This window comes from Microcaecilia unicolor, chromosome 6, assembly GCF_901765095.1.
Source record: "Microcaecilia unicolor chromosome 6, aMicUni1.1, whole genome shotgun sequence".
In the NCBI taxonomy this organism is placed as follows: domain Eukaryota; kingdom Metazoa; phylum Chordata; class Amphibia; order Gymnophiona; family Siphonopidae; genus Microcaecilia; species Microcaecilia unicolor.
Genome location: NC_044036.1, coordinates 81,855,781 through 81,871,380, shown reverse-complemented (window position 1 = coordinate 81,871,380; position 15,600 = coordinate 81,855,781). Strand labels below are relative to the sequence as shown.

The 15,600-nt window shown below is 42.8% G+C and overlaps 1 protein-coding gene across 1 annotated transcript in view; it reads right to left on the bottom strand.

Annotated features, from left to right (window-relative positions):
* The window catches only part of TRMT13 (tRNA methyltransferase 13 homolog), a 36,764-nt gene that overhangs the window by 1,702 nt on the left and 19,462 nt on the right, over positions 1-15,600 (bottom strand). Inside the window, exons 6-9 of the mRNA XM_030207598.1 lie at positions 14,732-14,838; positions 13,610-13,777; positions 12,444-12,516; positions 4,623-4,697 (exon numbers count right to left, since the gene is read on the bottom strand). Of these exons, the coding sequence (XP_030063458.1) occupies positions 4,623-4,697; positions 12,444-12,516; positions 13,610-13,777; positions 14,732-14,838 (423 nt within the window). The remainder of the gene's footprint in view (positions 1-4,622; positions 4,698-12,443; positions 12,517-13,609; positions 13,778-14,731; positions 14,839-15,600) is intronic.

Genomic DNA, 15,600 nt, shown 5'->3' with positions numbered 1-15,600 from the left:
GCAGATTCTGCTCCAGGATCTGGCTCCTGGTATACCGTGGAGGCAGTAATTAAAGTCTTTGGGATGTGGCGAAGATGTGGGTGAGAAGTACAGCCATGTTAAGGGATCTTCACTAGAGGTTTGAGAACATCATGGGAAAGAGGGGGGAGGGTGGGGCGGGGGAAAAAGGGGGGGGGACATGTTAGCCTATGATAATGAACATAGACAATAAATGCCTTTGTTTGGTGTAGATTCATCTGTAAGAGTTTTATTTATGTATTGGTTTTCAATAAAAACGTTGAAACATAAAGTCTCTGGGATGGAAGGAGCCCCGGACACTTCAGTATGTGTGTACTGGGCTATGAAAAGAGATGTGGCCAAGTTTCCTAAATGACGAGCACTGTTAAAATGAATAGAGAGGGAGAAACAGACTTTCTCCTTCCTCACTCACTGGGAATAGGAATGGCAGCTTATATAGCAGGAGCCCTGGGTTTTGGGGTGAGGGTGGCGGGGAGGAGGGTGGGAGAATTGGGTGCTTGGGAAAAGGGTAGAGTTCGGATTTGGGATTAACGTTGTTAAAAGTTTGATGACGGTGTATGCCTTCTGTTGTGCTGATGTCTACTTGGATCTTTGACACTTTACATTTTTCTCTTGTTTAAGAGTTTACGCTTTGTCATCAATAAAAACTGTTAAACGCTGACACTCATAGGTTTTCCATTGACAGGGCTATTCTAAACAAAAATGCACATTTCAAGTCAAATGGTAAATATGAACAATGCTATTCACTATCAGAAAATAGCAGAGCAAGTTTCAAACTATACTCTCTCAAAAAACTTTCTCTCAGCAAATGCTAAGAAAAACTATAGGTAAGAAAAAAAAACAAAATCAGGGTGTCTTTTACAAAGGCACGCTAGCATGATTAGCACACGCTAAATGTTAGACGCCCACAGGAATATATGGGCATCTCTAGCGTTTAGCGTGTGCTTATTTTTAACGTGCTAAAAATGCTAGTGCGCCTTTGTAAAAGGACCCCTTCACGGTCTCTATATACCTGACTAGTTATGCAAGAGAATATCTCAGCTTCAAGACCTCCAAAACAGGATCCAAGGACAACCAAATGATAGGCACCTTCTTATAATCTCTGCTCTTTTAAGCATCGGCATTCTGCTTCATCAGTTCCTTATAAATTTGTCTTAAAGGGTAACAATCCTACTTGTTTTCCTACTGAAATATTATGGATTTTATTTTTGATTTTTTTACTTCTAGTATTTTAGACTTTTGCATGAAGGACTACTAGGATGGGCAGAAAAGCTGACATAAATCAGGTGGGCATAGTACAAACCTCAGATAATTTGTCCCATGGCTAGTAGGATATAAAGTGGCGGATTTCAAACTTTAGATCTACAAGCCCTATTTTCTTTCTAGTGCATCACCCTTTGCAATCTCGGGGCCCTTTTTCTAAGCTGTGGTAAGTGCTAGCGTGCGCTTACCGCAGCTTAAAATGGCTTACTATGGGATGTGCTTAGGCATCCTACAGTAATTTTTTTTTTTACATTAAATTTTTATTGAAAAAAATGTGTTTTTGTGCTATTTCCAATATAAATTACAAAAGAATACCCTTCAAACTCACAAAAAAGAGTGTACACAGAACCATAACAATTGTACAACCATAAGTACTAAATATCCCATCCCCAAAACTGGAATCCCCCCTCCCCACTTCCAATCCCACAGGACCTTTAAGAATTCTGAATTAAATGTTCAAAGCGAGCCCATAGATCTGAAATGGGGTCATAATGACTCAATCTCTTACCTGTAAGTTGTTCCATTTCTCCAATAAAGGAAAGTTTAAAGTCCAATCAAACTCAGTAGGTCCCAATGATTGTTTCCAGTGTGCTGCAATAATGCTTTTAGCAGCCATTAAACACATTCTCTTAAGATGACGTTGCCAATTGAGACCACGCCTATTACCAAAGCCCAAGAGACACCATTTCGGGTCACAAGGAAAATGGCAGCATGAGTAGCAATCTTGGAAACAACCTTCTCCTAAAAGGGTTTTATCTGATCACATGACCACCAACTATGTAAAAATGTACCAACACCATTTCCATAGCGCCAACAGAGGTTGGAAACCGTGGGAAATATAGCATGCAGTTTGACATGAGTATAATACCATCGTGTCCTGCGGTAATTTCTTAATCAGCGTGTGCTAGAAAGTAGGAGTGCAGGAGTGGCCTAGTGGTTAGAGTGGTGGACTTTGGTCCTGGGGAACTGGGTTAGATTCCCACTGCAGGCACAGGCAGCTCCTTGTGAGTCTGGGCAAGTCACTTAAGGAGTGGCCTAGTGGTTAGGGTGGTGGACTTTGGTCCTGGGGAACTGAGTTCGATTCCCACTTCAGGAACAGACAGCTCCTTGTGACTCTGGGCAAGTCACTTAACCCTCCATTGCCCCATGTAAGCCGCATTGAGCCTGCCATGAGTGGGAAAGCGCGGGGGTACAAATGTAACAAAAAATAAATAAATAAATAAAACCCTCCATTGCCCCCAGGTACAAATAAGTACCTGTATATAATATGTAAGCCGCATTGAACCTGCTATGAGTGGGAAAGCGCGGGGTACAAATGTAAGATAAATAAATAAATTTTTAAAATTTGTTGGAGGGGGCAGGCCAGGGGGCAGTGGGCGTTCCTGTGCTAATCAGTGTGTCCACATTAGCACACTCTAACTGGGTAGTGCAGGATTACCGCATGAGACCTTACCGTCTACAAAATAATTGTTGGTAAATGCTCTTGTGATATTGTAATTTAATGGCAGTGTACTAATGGCAACATTAGCGCATGACCATTAATTCAACAAATGGAAAATTGGCCATATTATTGCTATGGTAAAAATGGCCTTAGCGTGTGGGGAAAATCCTGCGTAAGGCCACTTTTTACTGCAGCTTAATAAAAGGACCCCTCCGTTTACTAGTTTGTTTATTACCCCAAATAATACTGTTCTGCTGTTTGGCATGTGCACTTCCATTAAACCTAGCCTGCTACAGTTCTGTTAGAGACAGGAAGATGGGTGTGTGAAGGAGAAGAAACATTTAGACATTTAAACTAGAAGGCAGGGGTGACAAAAGGAAACAAGGGAATTCGGAAAGTCAGCCCCAGAATAAACTTGATGGCAGAAAACCACCTAAACTCTCTACGCAGATGGAAAGCAATGAGCACAAATGCTCGTAGTCTAGGTAAAAAGGTTCAAGACTTGCAAGCCCTGATGTTTGAAGAAAATTTGGATATTGTTGCTATTACAGAGATGTGGTTCAATGATTCCCATGAATGGGATGTGATTATACCAGGCTATAATCTTTTTAGAAAGGATAGAGAGGGCTGAAGGGGTGGAGGAGTGGCGCTGTATGTGAGAGACAATATCAGAGCGGCTGAAATGTGGGGAACCTGGGGAAAGGAAGCAGCTTTATGGATTGTCCTGGAAAGAGAAGATGGAACCTGTATCCACACGGGGGTTATCTACAGACCTCTGGCACAAATAGAGAAGCTAGACAAGGATCTGATAGAGGATATTCAAAAGATTGGTATGAAAGGGGAGGTGCTACTGTTGGGAGATTTCAACTTGTCTGATGTGGATTGGAACGTTCCGTCTGCGGAATCTCTGCGGAATCAGAAAGAAGTAGGGAGATTGTGGACGCCTGTCAAAGTGCCTTGCTCAGACAAATGGTGACGGAACCCACGAGGGAAGGGTCGATGCTGGATCTAGTGCTCACGAATGGAGGAAGTGTTTCTAATATCCGGGTGGGTGCCCACCTATGTAATAGTGATCATCACACCATATGGTTTGATATAAGGGCGAAGGCGCAGTATGGACGCACAAAACTAAAAGTACTGGATTTCAGATGAACTGATTTTGATAAAATGGGGGAATACCTGAAAAAGGAGCTGTTGAAGTGGGAAGGCGTAGGAGAAGTGGAACATCAGTGGTCAAAGCTGAAGGCTGCTATAAATATGGCGACTGTTCTTTACGCGAGAAAAGTAAACAAAACCAAGAGAAACAGAAAACCTATATGGTTTTCCAACCAAGTAGCTGAAAAAATAAGAGCAAAAGAGGCTTTGTTCAAGAAATACAAAAGAACGCAACGAGAGGATCACGAAAAAGATTATCAGATTAAACTCAAAGAAGTGAACAGGGAAATACGGCTAGCGAATGTGCAAGAATAAATGGCTAAAGATGTAAAGAGAGGTGACAAGACCTTTTTCAGATATATTGGAGAAAGGAGAAAAGATAGGAATGGAATTGAAAGACCGAACGATAATGAGAATGGTTATGTGGAAAGTGAGGAAGATAAAGCAAATGAGCTAAACAATTACTTCTCTTCGGTGTTCACGGAGGAAAATCCCGGTGAAGGACCGCAGTTGGCTGCTGAAGGAATATTTGGGAATGGAGTGGATACTGTGCCGTTTACGGAAGAAAGAGTTTATAAACAGCTGGAGACTCTAAAGGTGGACAAAGCTATGGGGCCGGATGGGATACATCCCAGGATATTGAGGGAGTCAAACAGAAAATAGAGGTCATAAAAGCACTGCATTTATATTACCAGTTTCTCGCAACCAGTCTGCATTAGTATCCCTACACACAGCTCACGCCTACCTGTTGCAGCACCACATAAATGTTTTCCAGTTCCTACCACTGGCAGCTTTTCCTTCATCAGTATGGGAACTCTATCTGAAAGAGAGGTTGTAACATTTATCACCGGAATTGGTTAATTCAGTACTGGGATACAATACCCTTTTATTAGGGTACAGATCCTTCTAACAAAAAATTACTAATAGGATTTATTTGATAGACAGTACAATAATTCATGTGGGTATCCCAGGACAACATGGAACAGTACTTTTCATGTCAACAGACTTCTTTCAGTGCTTCCAAGAATATCTGACATGGTTTGTAATAACCAATTGGCATCACTCTCACCATGGTATTTTTGTACTATAACAAAGAAACTATCAAATGCATCACTTCAATATAGTGTCACACTGGGGATTCAGATCTGAAGGATAAAATATATTAAATTTTAAAAAATAGCCTCAGTATAACAGGGAGCCTGACTTTTATGCTCCACTGTAAATATTACCATCACAGGCTTCCACCACCTTCCGAAAAAAAACACAGAGAAAAACTCCCAGAATATTTCAAAAATTCTAAAGAAACGGGAGAAACGTCCGTGTTTAAAAAACAGAAGGGAGGGTAACACAATTTAATACAATACAGAAACAAGGAAATTGGACATTTTTTGCCAGAAGGATAATATAAATTGGACACTTTAATTTTGGAGAAACCCCACAGACTGTGAAAATCCTATGAGGCTGCACTTCTGTCAGGACAATTTGGATGTTCTGAGCTAAGTAAAGTTTACTTTTTGTCAGAATTAGAATCCATTCATTAGTAAGGATGGAAGTTTAAGCATTTCTAGCAATGTTATAAGAGTTTTTGCTCTATTTTGAGTTTTCTTTACTTGCAGGAAGGCTTCTTTGTTTGAATGAGGATTTTAGTCTAGTGAGGGATTGCTAATTAGTGTCTATTTGGGTGATTTATATTCATAGTGAGATTTAGTGTTGTGGGTATTTGGATCTGTATTGCGTTAAATTGTGTTACCCTCCCTTCTGTTTTTTATATATTTCAACGGTTTTTATTGATGACAAACATTATAGTCACATTATACAACCTTCTGGTAATAACAAAAGTGCATCTACTAAGTACATCTAGCGTGTTCTTGTAATTACATGATGTCATCAAATTATAATTCCTAACATTTTATGAAGGATATATCAAGAATTTCACCAGTTATCAATTGTACCAAAATGAAAATTCAAATTGCTAGTGAATACAAAGTGAATCTTCCCTATAACAAAGACCCTTCCTCCCTTCTAAACCCCCCCTACCCAACCCCCCTACCTCTCCCTCCCCCCATCTTAATCCCTCCCCCCCCCCCATCCCGAGACCTGAAGGATCTTAACCTAATCAACATGTAGAAACTCACCCTGTATTAAGGAGTAGACTCCGACCTCTAGGGCTAAGGATGCGTAGATAGGGACCCCAGAGGGCCAGGAACGCCACTCTCTTTCTCTGCGAGAATCTAATCTCGCTAGCCTCCCAAGAAACCAGCTGATGCAACTGATTTCTCCAGTGCCAATATGCGGGAGGGTCTTTAACCGTCCAATATTGTAAAATGCATTTCCTAGCTAATAAACACATCTTGCGAAGCATCAGTACTGTAAAGCGACTCTGACCTCTAAAGGACCCTGGAAGATCTAAGATTAATTGTTCAACATTTCCCACAATCTTGATCCCCAGTCGCCCTTCCCAGAAGCCTCGAACCTGAGACCAAAATCTTTGCAATGCAGGACAACTCCAGAACATATGTAGCAGCGTACCTGGACTTATTCCACACTTGAGACAATTTGAACTATGATCCGCACCCATGTGTGCTAATTGAGTCGCTGACACATACCCCCTATGGATACATCGGTATGCACATTCTCTCAGTCGGGCATCTGTTACCAACAGGGGTATGCGCGCCACTGCCCTGGATATATTCCAAGACTCCAGTGTCATGCCCAGCTCCCTCTCCCACACCCGCCTCATTGGACTATAGTCTCTGGGGGGTTGCCATCTTGTTAATGCCTTACAAAGCAAGGAGACAGTGACCTCTCCCTCGCCCACCGAATTGAAAAACTCTTGAATCTTGCCCCCCAATTGACCAGATAAGGAAGCCCCCGGCAATGAAGCCATATAATGTTGTACTTGTCTTATGGCAAATCTATTGCCCCAGGAATCCCCCACCTTATTTAACAAGTCTGTAGTTGAGAGGGGCTGCCCATCTTCGCCCATCAGGTGTGCCAGACATGTAACCCCCCGACTCACCCAGTCAGCAAAGTGGCGGCTCGACATCCCAGGTAAAATTCACTATTCCCACATATAGTCAGCTGGTCTGTCACTGTTGGGTCTCCTCCAAGCCTTCGCACAAGCCTTCTCCACACCTCTCGAATTGGTCTCAACAGCACACTTTTGCGTAATCTTTCTGGTATATTACCAGCTTTATGATGTAGCAATGAAAAAAGCCAGTAAGGTTCAAAATATGCCTTCTCTAGCGCAGTAGGGGTATAACGTTGTGTACCTAGGAACCAATCTCCCAGGTGGCGTAATTGACAGGCCTGATTATATAACGCTAAATCGGGCATTCCCATCCCACCGCTGCTCCACCTGCCAATAAGGTGGGAGAATCGTATCCGTGGTTTCCTACCTTTCCAACAGAAGCTCGATGCTAGTGCATAAAACCTCTGAAGATCCCTCCAGTATAACCAAATTGGTATTGTCTGCAAGACATAGAGCCACTTTGGAAATAGTACCATCTTTATGAGATTTATTCTACCCAGCAGTGATAGTGGCAGATCCATCCAACCCTGTAGCACCTTCCTGGTCTCCTCCAGCAACCACTTAGTATTTATCTCATGTAAACGAGAAGTATCCATAGGCATCAAAATTCCTAAATATTTAAAAGCGGTTTGCGCCTTTCTGAGCGGAAATTCACCTCTCCAGCATCTCCAAACCTCCTCTGACGAGGCCAGAGCCTCTGACTTATCAAGATTTAACCGGAGCCCCGCATAGTCTCCATATTCGGAAATGATCTCCAATAATGCACTCAAAGATTCTTGCGGGTTCGTCAAATGTACCAGAATATCATCGGCAAAAGCCGCCACCTTAAATTCCTCTTTTCCTATCTTCATTCCTGTTACTGCAGGCTGCCTCATTATGTCTCTTAATAAGGGGTCTAACGTTAGCACAAACAATAAGGGCGATAGAGGGCATCCCTGTCGCGTCCCCCTGCCTATTGCAAAATCTGATGTTTCAACCCCATTGACCGAGATGCGGGCCCTTGGTGTCGAGTATAATGCTTTAATCCCGGACATGAATCTCCCTGAGAACCCGTACTTTCGAAGGACCGCGTATAAGAAGTCCCAATGGACCCGATCGAACGCTTTTTCTGCGTCAAAGCTTATTAATAATGAATGTTTGTTCCCTCTACTGCTAGCTTCTAAGGAGGTCAAAACTCTGCGAACATTTTTTGCGGTTGTCCGTCCCTTTACAAACCCTACTTGGGTATCATGTATTAATTCGGGCAGAATTCTCGCTAATCTATTCGCCATGATCTTAGCCATTAGTTTGATCTCAAAATTCAGAAGTGAAATAGGCCTATATGATGTTGCTAATTCCGGGTCTCTTCCTTTCTTGGGGATTACAATAATGCAGGCAGTGTTTAGATCTGGAGGCACCTGTTCTTGATCTATTAAAGTGTTGAGCATTGCAGTTAAAGGGTCTAATATTTCTTCCCCCATTATTTTGTAGAATTCCCCCCGGAAACCGTCCACCCCCGGTGCTTTAAACAACTGGCTCTGATTAATGGCCAGCAGCACCTCCTCCGATGTGATGGGGTTGTTAAGCTTCTGCCCCTCTTGTGGAGATAGACTTGGCAGCTGTAACTGCTCTAAATACATGTCTCCCGACAATCCCTCATCCGGTGGGATTCTATATAGCTCTTTGTAATAATTATAAAAGATCTCACTAATTCCCTGATCCGTGGAGACTCTTGTATCCTGCCCTCCCTTCATAGTGAGAACCCTAGCTTTCCCTTGCTTAGTCGCTATCAACCGTGCTAATAGCCGCCCCCCTTTGTTGCCATGCTTATAAAGCTGATACTTATAATAATTCTGTGATTTCACAGCTTTTTGATGAAGGGCTTCGTTTAATGCCGTTTGCAGGGACAATAAATGTTGTTTATTCTCTAGGGAGGGCTGGCGACCATAACATCTCCGAGCCTTGCACACTAGCTGACTAAGTCGTAGTATTTCCTTAAGTCGGGCTTTACGTTTATGTGCCATGTAGCTGATGATTTCTCCACGGAGTACTGCCTTGGCTGACTCCCAGTAGAGAACTGGATCATCAGCGTGTATTTCGTTATGTAATTTATAATCCCGCCAACTTTGAAGTATGGACGCCCTAAAAGCTGGATCCCGATAGAGCTCCACTGGGAACGCCCATCTACCATATCCTCTCTGCTCCCCCCGGGGTACCCAGCCCATTTCCACCCAGGCGTGATCCGAGATCACAGTGGCGCCTATAACCGAACTCACCACGGAGCCAAAAAGTTGCTCCGAGATCAGCAAATAATCAATTCGCGCTTGCGTTCCATGTACTCGGGATAGATGCGTATAGTCTCTCCCCTGTGGATCAAGTGTCCGCCAAACATCCACTAGCCCCATCTGTCGACAAAGATTAGGCAGCCCCCTATTCTCCTGGCCAAGATTCTGCCTCCGGGTCCCTGTACTGTCCATCAAAGGATCCATCACAGTGTTAAAGTCTCCACCCAGTATCATAGGCAGTGAGTTATGTCGTAGCAATCTTAAGGCTAGCAGCCTGTAAAACTTCCTGTCATATTGGTTTGGGGCATATACATTCCCAAATAGCACCGTTTGTCGGTTTATAGTAGCCTCACAGAGCAAAAATCTCCCTCCCGGGTCAGTGAATCGCACTTCCAATTTGTCTATTATCCCCTTCCTGAACAAAATGGCAACCCCTCCTTTTTTCCCCTGAGCCTCTGCTGAGACACACTCCCCCACCCACCAGGTACGCAATTTAGCATGCTCCACAGCTGATAAGTGGGTTTCCTGCAGCAGAGCTATATCTACTTTGTGTCTCTGCAAATGTTGTAGTATTTTAGTACGTTTAACGGGAGACGAGATCCCTCCTACATTCCACGTCACAACTTTCAGGGTGCCCAATTCACATGAGATACCAGCCCTTGAGCTCCATACCTCTCTTGTCTTGAAGAGGGGTGTCCCAGCCACCACCCCCCTCCCTGTTCTAGCATGTTCCATCTTCTTCTTTTCCAAAACCTTAGTAATTGAAACCTCCAGGTCCCTACCACCCCCCAACCCCCCTCCCCCCCCATTAATCCCAACCCCCCTTTTAAACTTCCCCAGCCCCAAAACGGGACCATCACATATAACGCCCCTTACCCCCTCCCCCTCTTGTAAGCCATTACCACCTCCACCACCCAACCTTAGTATTCCTTTGCTGTTATAACAGTGACATATAAAGATAAAAAGGTGCTCATATCACTTATATATTAACAACTTATGAACCACAAAACCTCTACATCTGAGTCCTCAGCAGATCTCCGCTGTTCTGTAGTGTAGCAATCATTTCCTTCGGGCATCTTGAAAATCCTGCGTCTCCACTAGCAGTCTCAGACTGTCTGATCCCATATTCTTGAGCAATAGTCATCTCATCTGCCCTCCACAGAACTGGCAGTCCCCTCTCTTTGGCGAGGTCTAGTCATGGACACCTCATGACTCTTGTTTCCCATACTAACTCCTCCCGGAGACGATCTTATGGTGGGTCCTCTGTATTCAATGGTGCACTGCTCTCTCTCTCTTAATGTATAAGTAACTGCTAAATCTGCATATTAGAACCAACAGTTAACATGCATTATTCTGCTTCTAAAACAGTCAATAGTAATCCAACTTTTAACAGAAACAATTTGTAATCCTTGCCCTGGCAGGCTATTGGGCCTTCCTCGCTCCTGTATAAGTCATTTATATCTTCACGATCAGCGCTCCTCAAGAGAGCTCAAAAAGGCCTGCGCTTGTTCCGCGGCAGTGAAAGTCTTTACCTCCGCCTGATAAGTTACACGCAGCTTCGCCGGATACTGTAAGGCAAATCTGATCTTCTTTTCAAACAGCTTCGTGCAAATCGAAGAAAACTTCCTTCGTTGAATCGCCACTGCCGCCGAATAATCCTGAAAGCATAGCACTTTTTTGTTTCCATAGCGTAGCTCCCGGTCCTTCCTTAAAGCCTGCACTATGGCCTCTTTATGTACGAAATTCAGCAAACGGCAAATCACCACTCTCGGCCTCGTATTGTCTGAGTGCTTAGGTCCCATCCGGTGCGCTCTTTCCACCTGAATGGCTCCGAGCTCCTCTGGGAGTTGCAGCTGTTCCGATAGCCAGGTTTCCATGAAAACTCTTAGATTAGTAGTTTCTATAGCCTCAGGCAACCCCACGAATCTTAGATTGTTTCTGCGAGACCTGTTCTCAAGGTCCTCCAGCTTCTCTTCGTATGCTTCCACTTGGGCTCTGAGTTTCTTGTTGTCTTCCTCTATTTTCTGCACCTTATCCTCCAGGGCCCCGTGCCTCTGCTGAAATTCTGCCAGTTCCTTGTTTAACTGTCCCAAATTTTCTTGGACCAGAGACAATTTGTTATCAATGGGCCCCAGGCGCTTATCCAGCAGCGGTTCCATGGCGTTCGTCACCTCCGCTACCACCTCCGCCACCCACACCGAACTCACAGTGTGCGCGGGCGGGCTCGGCGGAGCCGCCATTTTCTCCTCGCCGCCTCGCGTCTTCTCTTTGTCTCTTCGAAGACTCTTTGCCGCCATAAGAATTTGCCGTGTTTTGGACAACTTAACTTCTTCACCGTAAGTTCCTGTGCTGGAGGTGTAGGTTTGGTGGTTCGTTGCAAGCTAATTCCCCAGTTTTTGAGGGTTTAGCGGGTAATCCGGCAGGAGCGGGAGTTTCAGCAGCCGCTCCTGTTCATGGCGTCAGGTGATCCCCCCTTCTGTTTTTTTTTAAAACAGACTTTTCTCCCACTTTAGAATTTTTGAAATATTCTGGGAGTTTTTCTCTGTGTTTTTTTTTTAGGAAGGTGGTGGAAGCCTGTGATGGTAATATTTACAGTGGAGCATAAAAGTCAGGCTCCCTGTTATACTGAGGCTATTTTTTAAAATTTAATATATTTTATCCTTCAGATCTGAATCCCCAGTGTGACACTATATTGGAGTGATGTGTTTGATAGTTTCTTTGTTATAACTACACACTCGTTGCAGATTGTTTATTTGTGAGAATTAATTTTTGTACTATGCAATCAGTTGTATCCTATGAGGGTCATAATGTGTTATTGCTTTCATGGAAAAGCAAATTATGAGTCTGGGGGCCAATATTCAGCCATGGCATATCCAGTTAAAGTTAGGCACATAAGTTCTCCAGGCAAGTTTTTAAATATCTTGCTAAAGTTAAGTCTCTGCCGACTAGCCAGCTAATTTTAGGCCAGGTATTTTAACCAAATCATTCTAATGTTACCCCCAGCATCTCTCTCCCCTCCCATACGTAAGATTTGTTCAGGTAACTCGTAAAGCAACCCTGACAAATCTTTCTGACTATCAGCCTTCCAATAAATAATAAATCTGATAAAGGAAGCCACAGGGTAAACACATGGACAGCATACAGTTCAAATAGGCCCAGCCAAACTAAGGACTGCATGAACACGGAGAAGAGATCTGCTTCATGTAGTTTCAATATGCACGTTCTGAGCGTCCTGCATTTAAGTACAGCTACGGATGACAAATGGACTTACTTAAACATAAGTGCTGGATATCAATCTGAAGCCTTTCGAACACCGAGTCTGTGTTTGTATGTTTACCATCTACCTGTGCAAACAAAACCATCAGTGGGATATTATGCAGTCGGTGCACATTCTCCTACCATTAGACAGGCAATGTGCAGCAAAAATATATTTTAAATCTTTTAATGGAAAAGTAGAGAAAACTAATTCTTTGATATTCCTCCTAAGAACAAAATTGCTGACTCCTACAAATAAGATATGGCTATTTCCCTGGCTAAGATTAATTTTTTTAAATGGAAACCTCAGAGTGTAAGTGCTTAATTTTATTTGCTAATTTATGTAGGCTTAGTGCGATGAAAAATGCTTACCACTGATCTTACTTCATGCTAACTGGTTAATGCGGATTTAATGCAAGAAACCTTAGTAAGCGCTCCTGCATTAATTAATTTAATAGCTGCGGGCTAATGATAACATTAGCACGTGACCAGAAATAAAACAGTACAATGGCTATTTTACAGCCGCACTAGAAATGTGCTTAGTGTGCAGGAAAGTCCCACGTTAGGACAAGCTAACCTTATTTTGATTTCAATCTATGGGGAGAATTATGTAGCTACAACACAAATCCTGGAGGTGTTCACAGCTTGGCGCTGGAATACTGACCTGTTCACCTGAGTTTTGCCAGTTTGAATCTTATAGTGAATGAGAAATAACAGGAGACATTATCAGCTGACAGCTTTCAAGAAGTAGAAAATGACTCCTCTAACTGAAGAATGAGGCCTAGTTTTCAGGATTTCCATAATGAATATTCATGAGACAATTTGCATATATTTGAACCAAGAACCAGTTCAATTTACATAATTTAGCAATGCTAAAAGCAGGGTCTTTTTGTGGAACTCAAGTGCTAGAGTTTTCAGAAGAAGAACTTCCTTGTTCCTGGTTTTACTTGTCTTCTTTTGATCTTATTCCTAAGTTTCCTTTATTTTTCTGCTAATTATTTATTTCAATTTTTCCAAAGCATAGTTTTAAAACAAAAATTCCCTTTCTATTCAGCTGTCTGTATGTTCTCCTACTTTACACCATAACACTTGTCACAAATGTTTATTTGACCTCAAGTGTAAACCAAACACAATACACACCCAACCACAGGGTGCTCCTTCTCTTTGCAAACAGTCCCCTACCTTGAATCTTGTTGTTGCTCTTTCTACAAGCAGGAAGTGAGTACTTGCAGAACCCTGTAAGGCTTTTGCAATCCAATGAGAGAGTTTCCCTCGTCCAGCTCCAAATTCAACAAAACATCTTCTTGGCTTGAGTAAACCTAATTTATCCAGGTTACCTAAAATAGAAGCCTACACACCAAGGAAAGCACAGTGAGCCATAGTGAAAGTAGAACTCTTCTATCAGATCTACACAGCTACTTTATTGGGGGGGGGGGGGGGGGGTTGGGGGGACGGGACAGCACAGATTTCTGCACTACTACCACACTTCACAAAACCATTAACTTCAGTTGTTGTACTGAACAAATGCCCTATGCCAACTGTCTGAAATAAGGCTCTCTCTCTTTGGTTGCAAAGATAATTTAAGGTTAGCTTTTCTCTAGTTTTCATGCTGAAAAATAACAGAATATTTTGGTGGACAAGCAGTTTACAGATCATAAGTATTACTCAAAGACTGTACAACATCAGATTCTGGAATGCTTTTTCTACATGTTCTTCTGAGGAATGAAGTTTACAGGCCCTGTACAGGTCCTGTTTTCTAAGCAAGTACACAGAGAGGCAAAAATCCACAATTTTGGGCCTTTTATGATTTATTCATTTTGGAACATTTAATTAAAGTATATAACTTTTTTTTTTTGGTTGGTCTGTTTTATCATGTCCTGTTTTCTGCCAGATATGGTACTTCCTAGCCATCCCCTGGAATGTCCTGACATGCACCTGTACATAAATCAGGAGACAGTACTTTCTTAAATATGTTTGCCCTGTGGAAGACTGTATATTGGTAAATGTAAGCACTAGGATGCCTGCAGTCACAGCATCTCAGTACAGACCGTTATTGGCTCTTTGATTAGCTATTTTAAATATGTCTTCTCTTTAGGAGACAAATCACCAGCCTTAGCATAAGGGATGCAGGACATGCTTTGTACAGAGCAGTGAACTCTTGGACTGGCAACACACAGGTGTCATCATTAAAGCTTACCAACTGCGACAAATGTTAACCCACAGGGTGGGTAATTCACCAGGACTCCTGATAATGAACGCAAAGAATTTGGAAAACAGGGACCAGAATATATTTCAGCACCCTACCTGCTGCTTCAAGTGCTTGAAAGCAGACTCTCCATTCTTTGGGTCATGTAAAGCCTCATGCAGTATTGGGTGTGAGAGTGTCCTGTCCTCTAATGTCTTAGCAAATCCTGTTCATAAACACACAGAGATGATTTTTACAGCAGCTGTACTATCACATACATTAAGCTTTAAAAATGGTAAAACAAAGTCAGGTAAAACCAGGGTTGCTGCAAGGCATGGGCACGAAAGGTAATCACTCTGAGTGACAAGCTGGAGATGGGAGGGAACCACATTCCCCCTTTTGAATCAGTCTGAGAGCCTGTGAGTATATAAGCCCCAAATGAAAAGGGAGCATCAAAAGCAACCATTGACCACAGCACTGTTTTCTTCCATGTCTGTCCTGGGTAGAATACACTGCTCCATCTACACTTGCATAAAGCAAAGATACTTACCTGTAGCAGGTATTCTCCGAGGACAGCAGGCTGATTATTCTCACAACTGGTTTCCGGGCTGACGCGGACGTCGACCCAGTTGTGAGTATAATCCAGCCTGCTTGTCCTCGGAGAACACACTTCTAGTGCCAGAAAGATTGAAGAATGAAAACATGCTAGAATCACTGTGCAAATCATGGAATGTAGATCACTACTGTGTATGTCCTTGCCTGAAAACTTTACCATACACAAGTATTAGGTGGCAAGGGCATCACTCAGTCTCTCTGTTAATAAAGGGGAACATTTTCAGATAGCCTGCATCAGTGCAAATGATGGAGGTACCTTCCAGGAGCACCTCCTTATAGCCTGACTCACAATTTAGCTCATTCTCAAAACAAAAAATGTATAAAAAGTGGCATAAATCTGCATTTAAACGTTTTCTCACAAAAACGTCCAAAT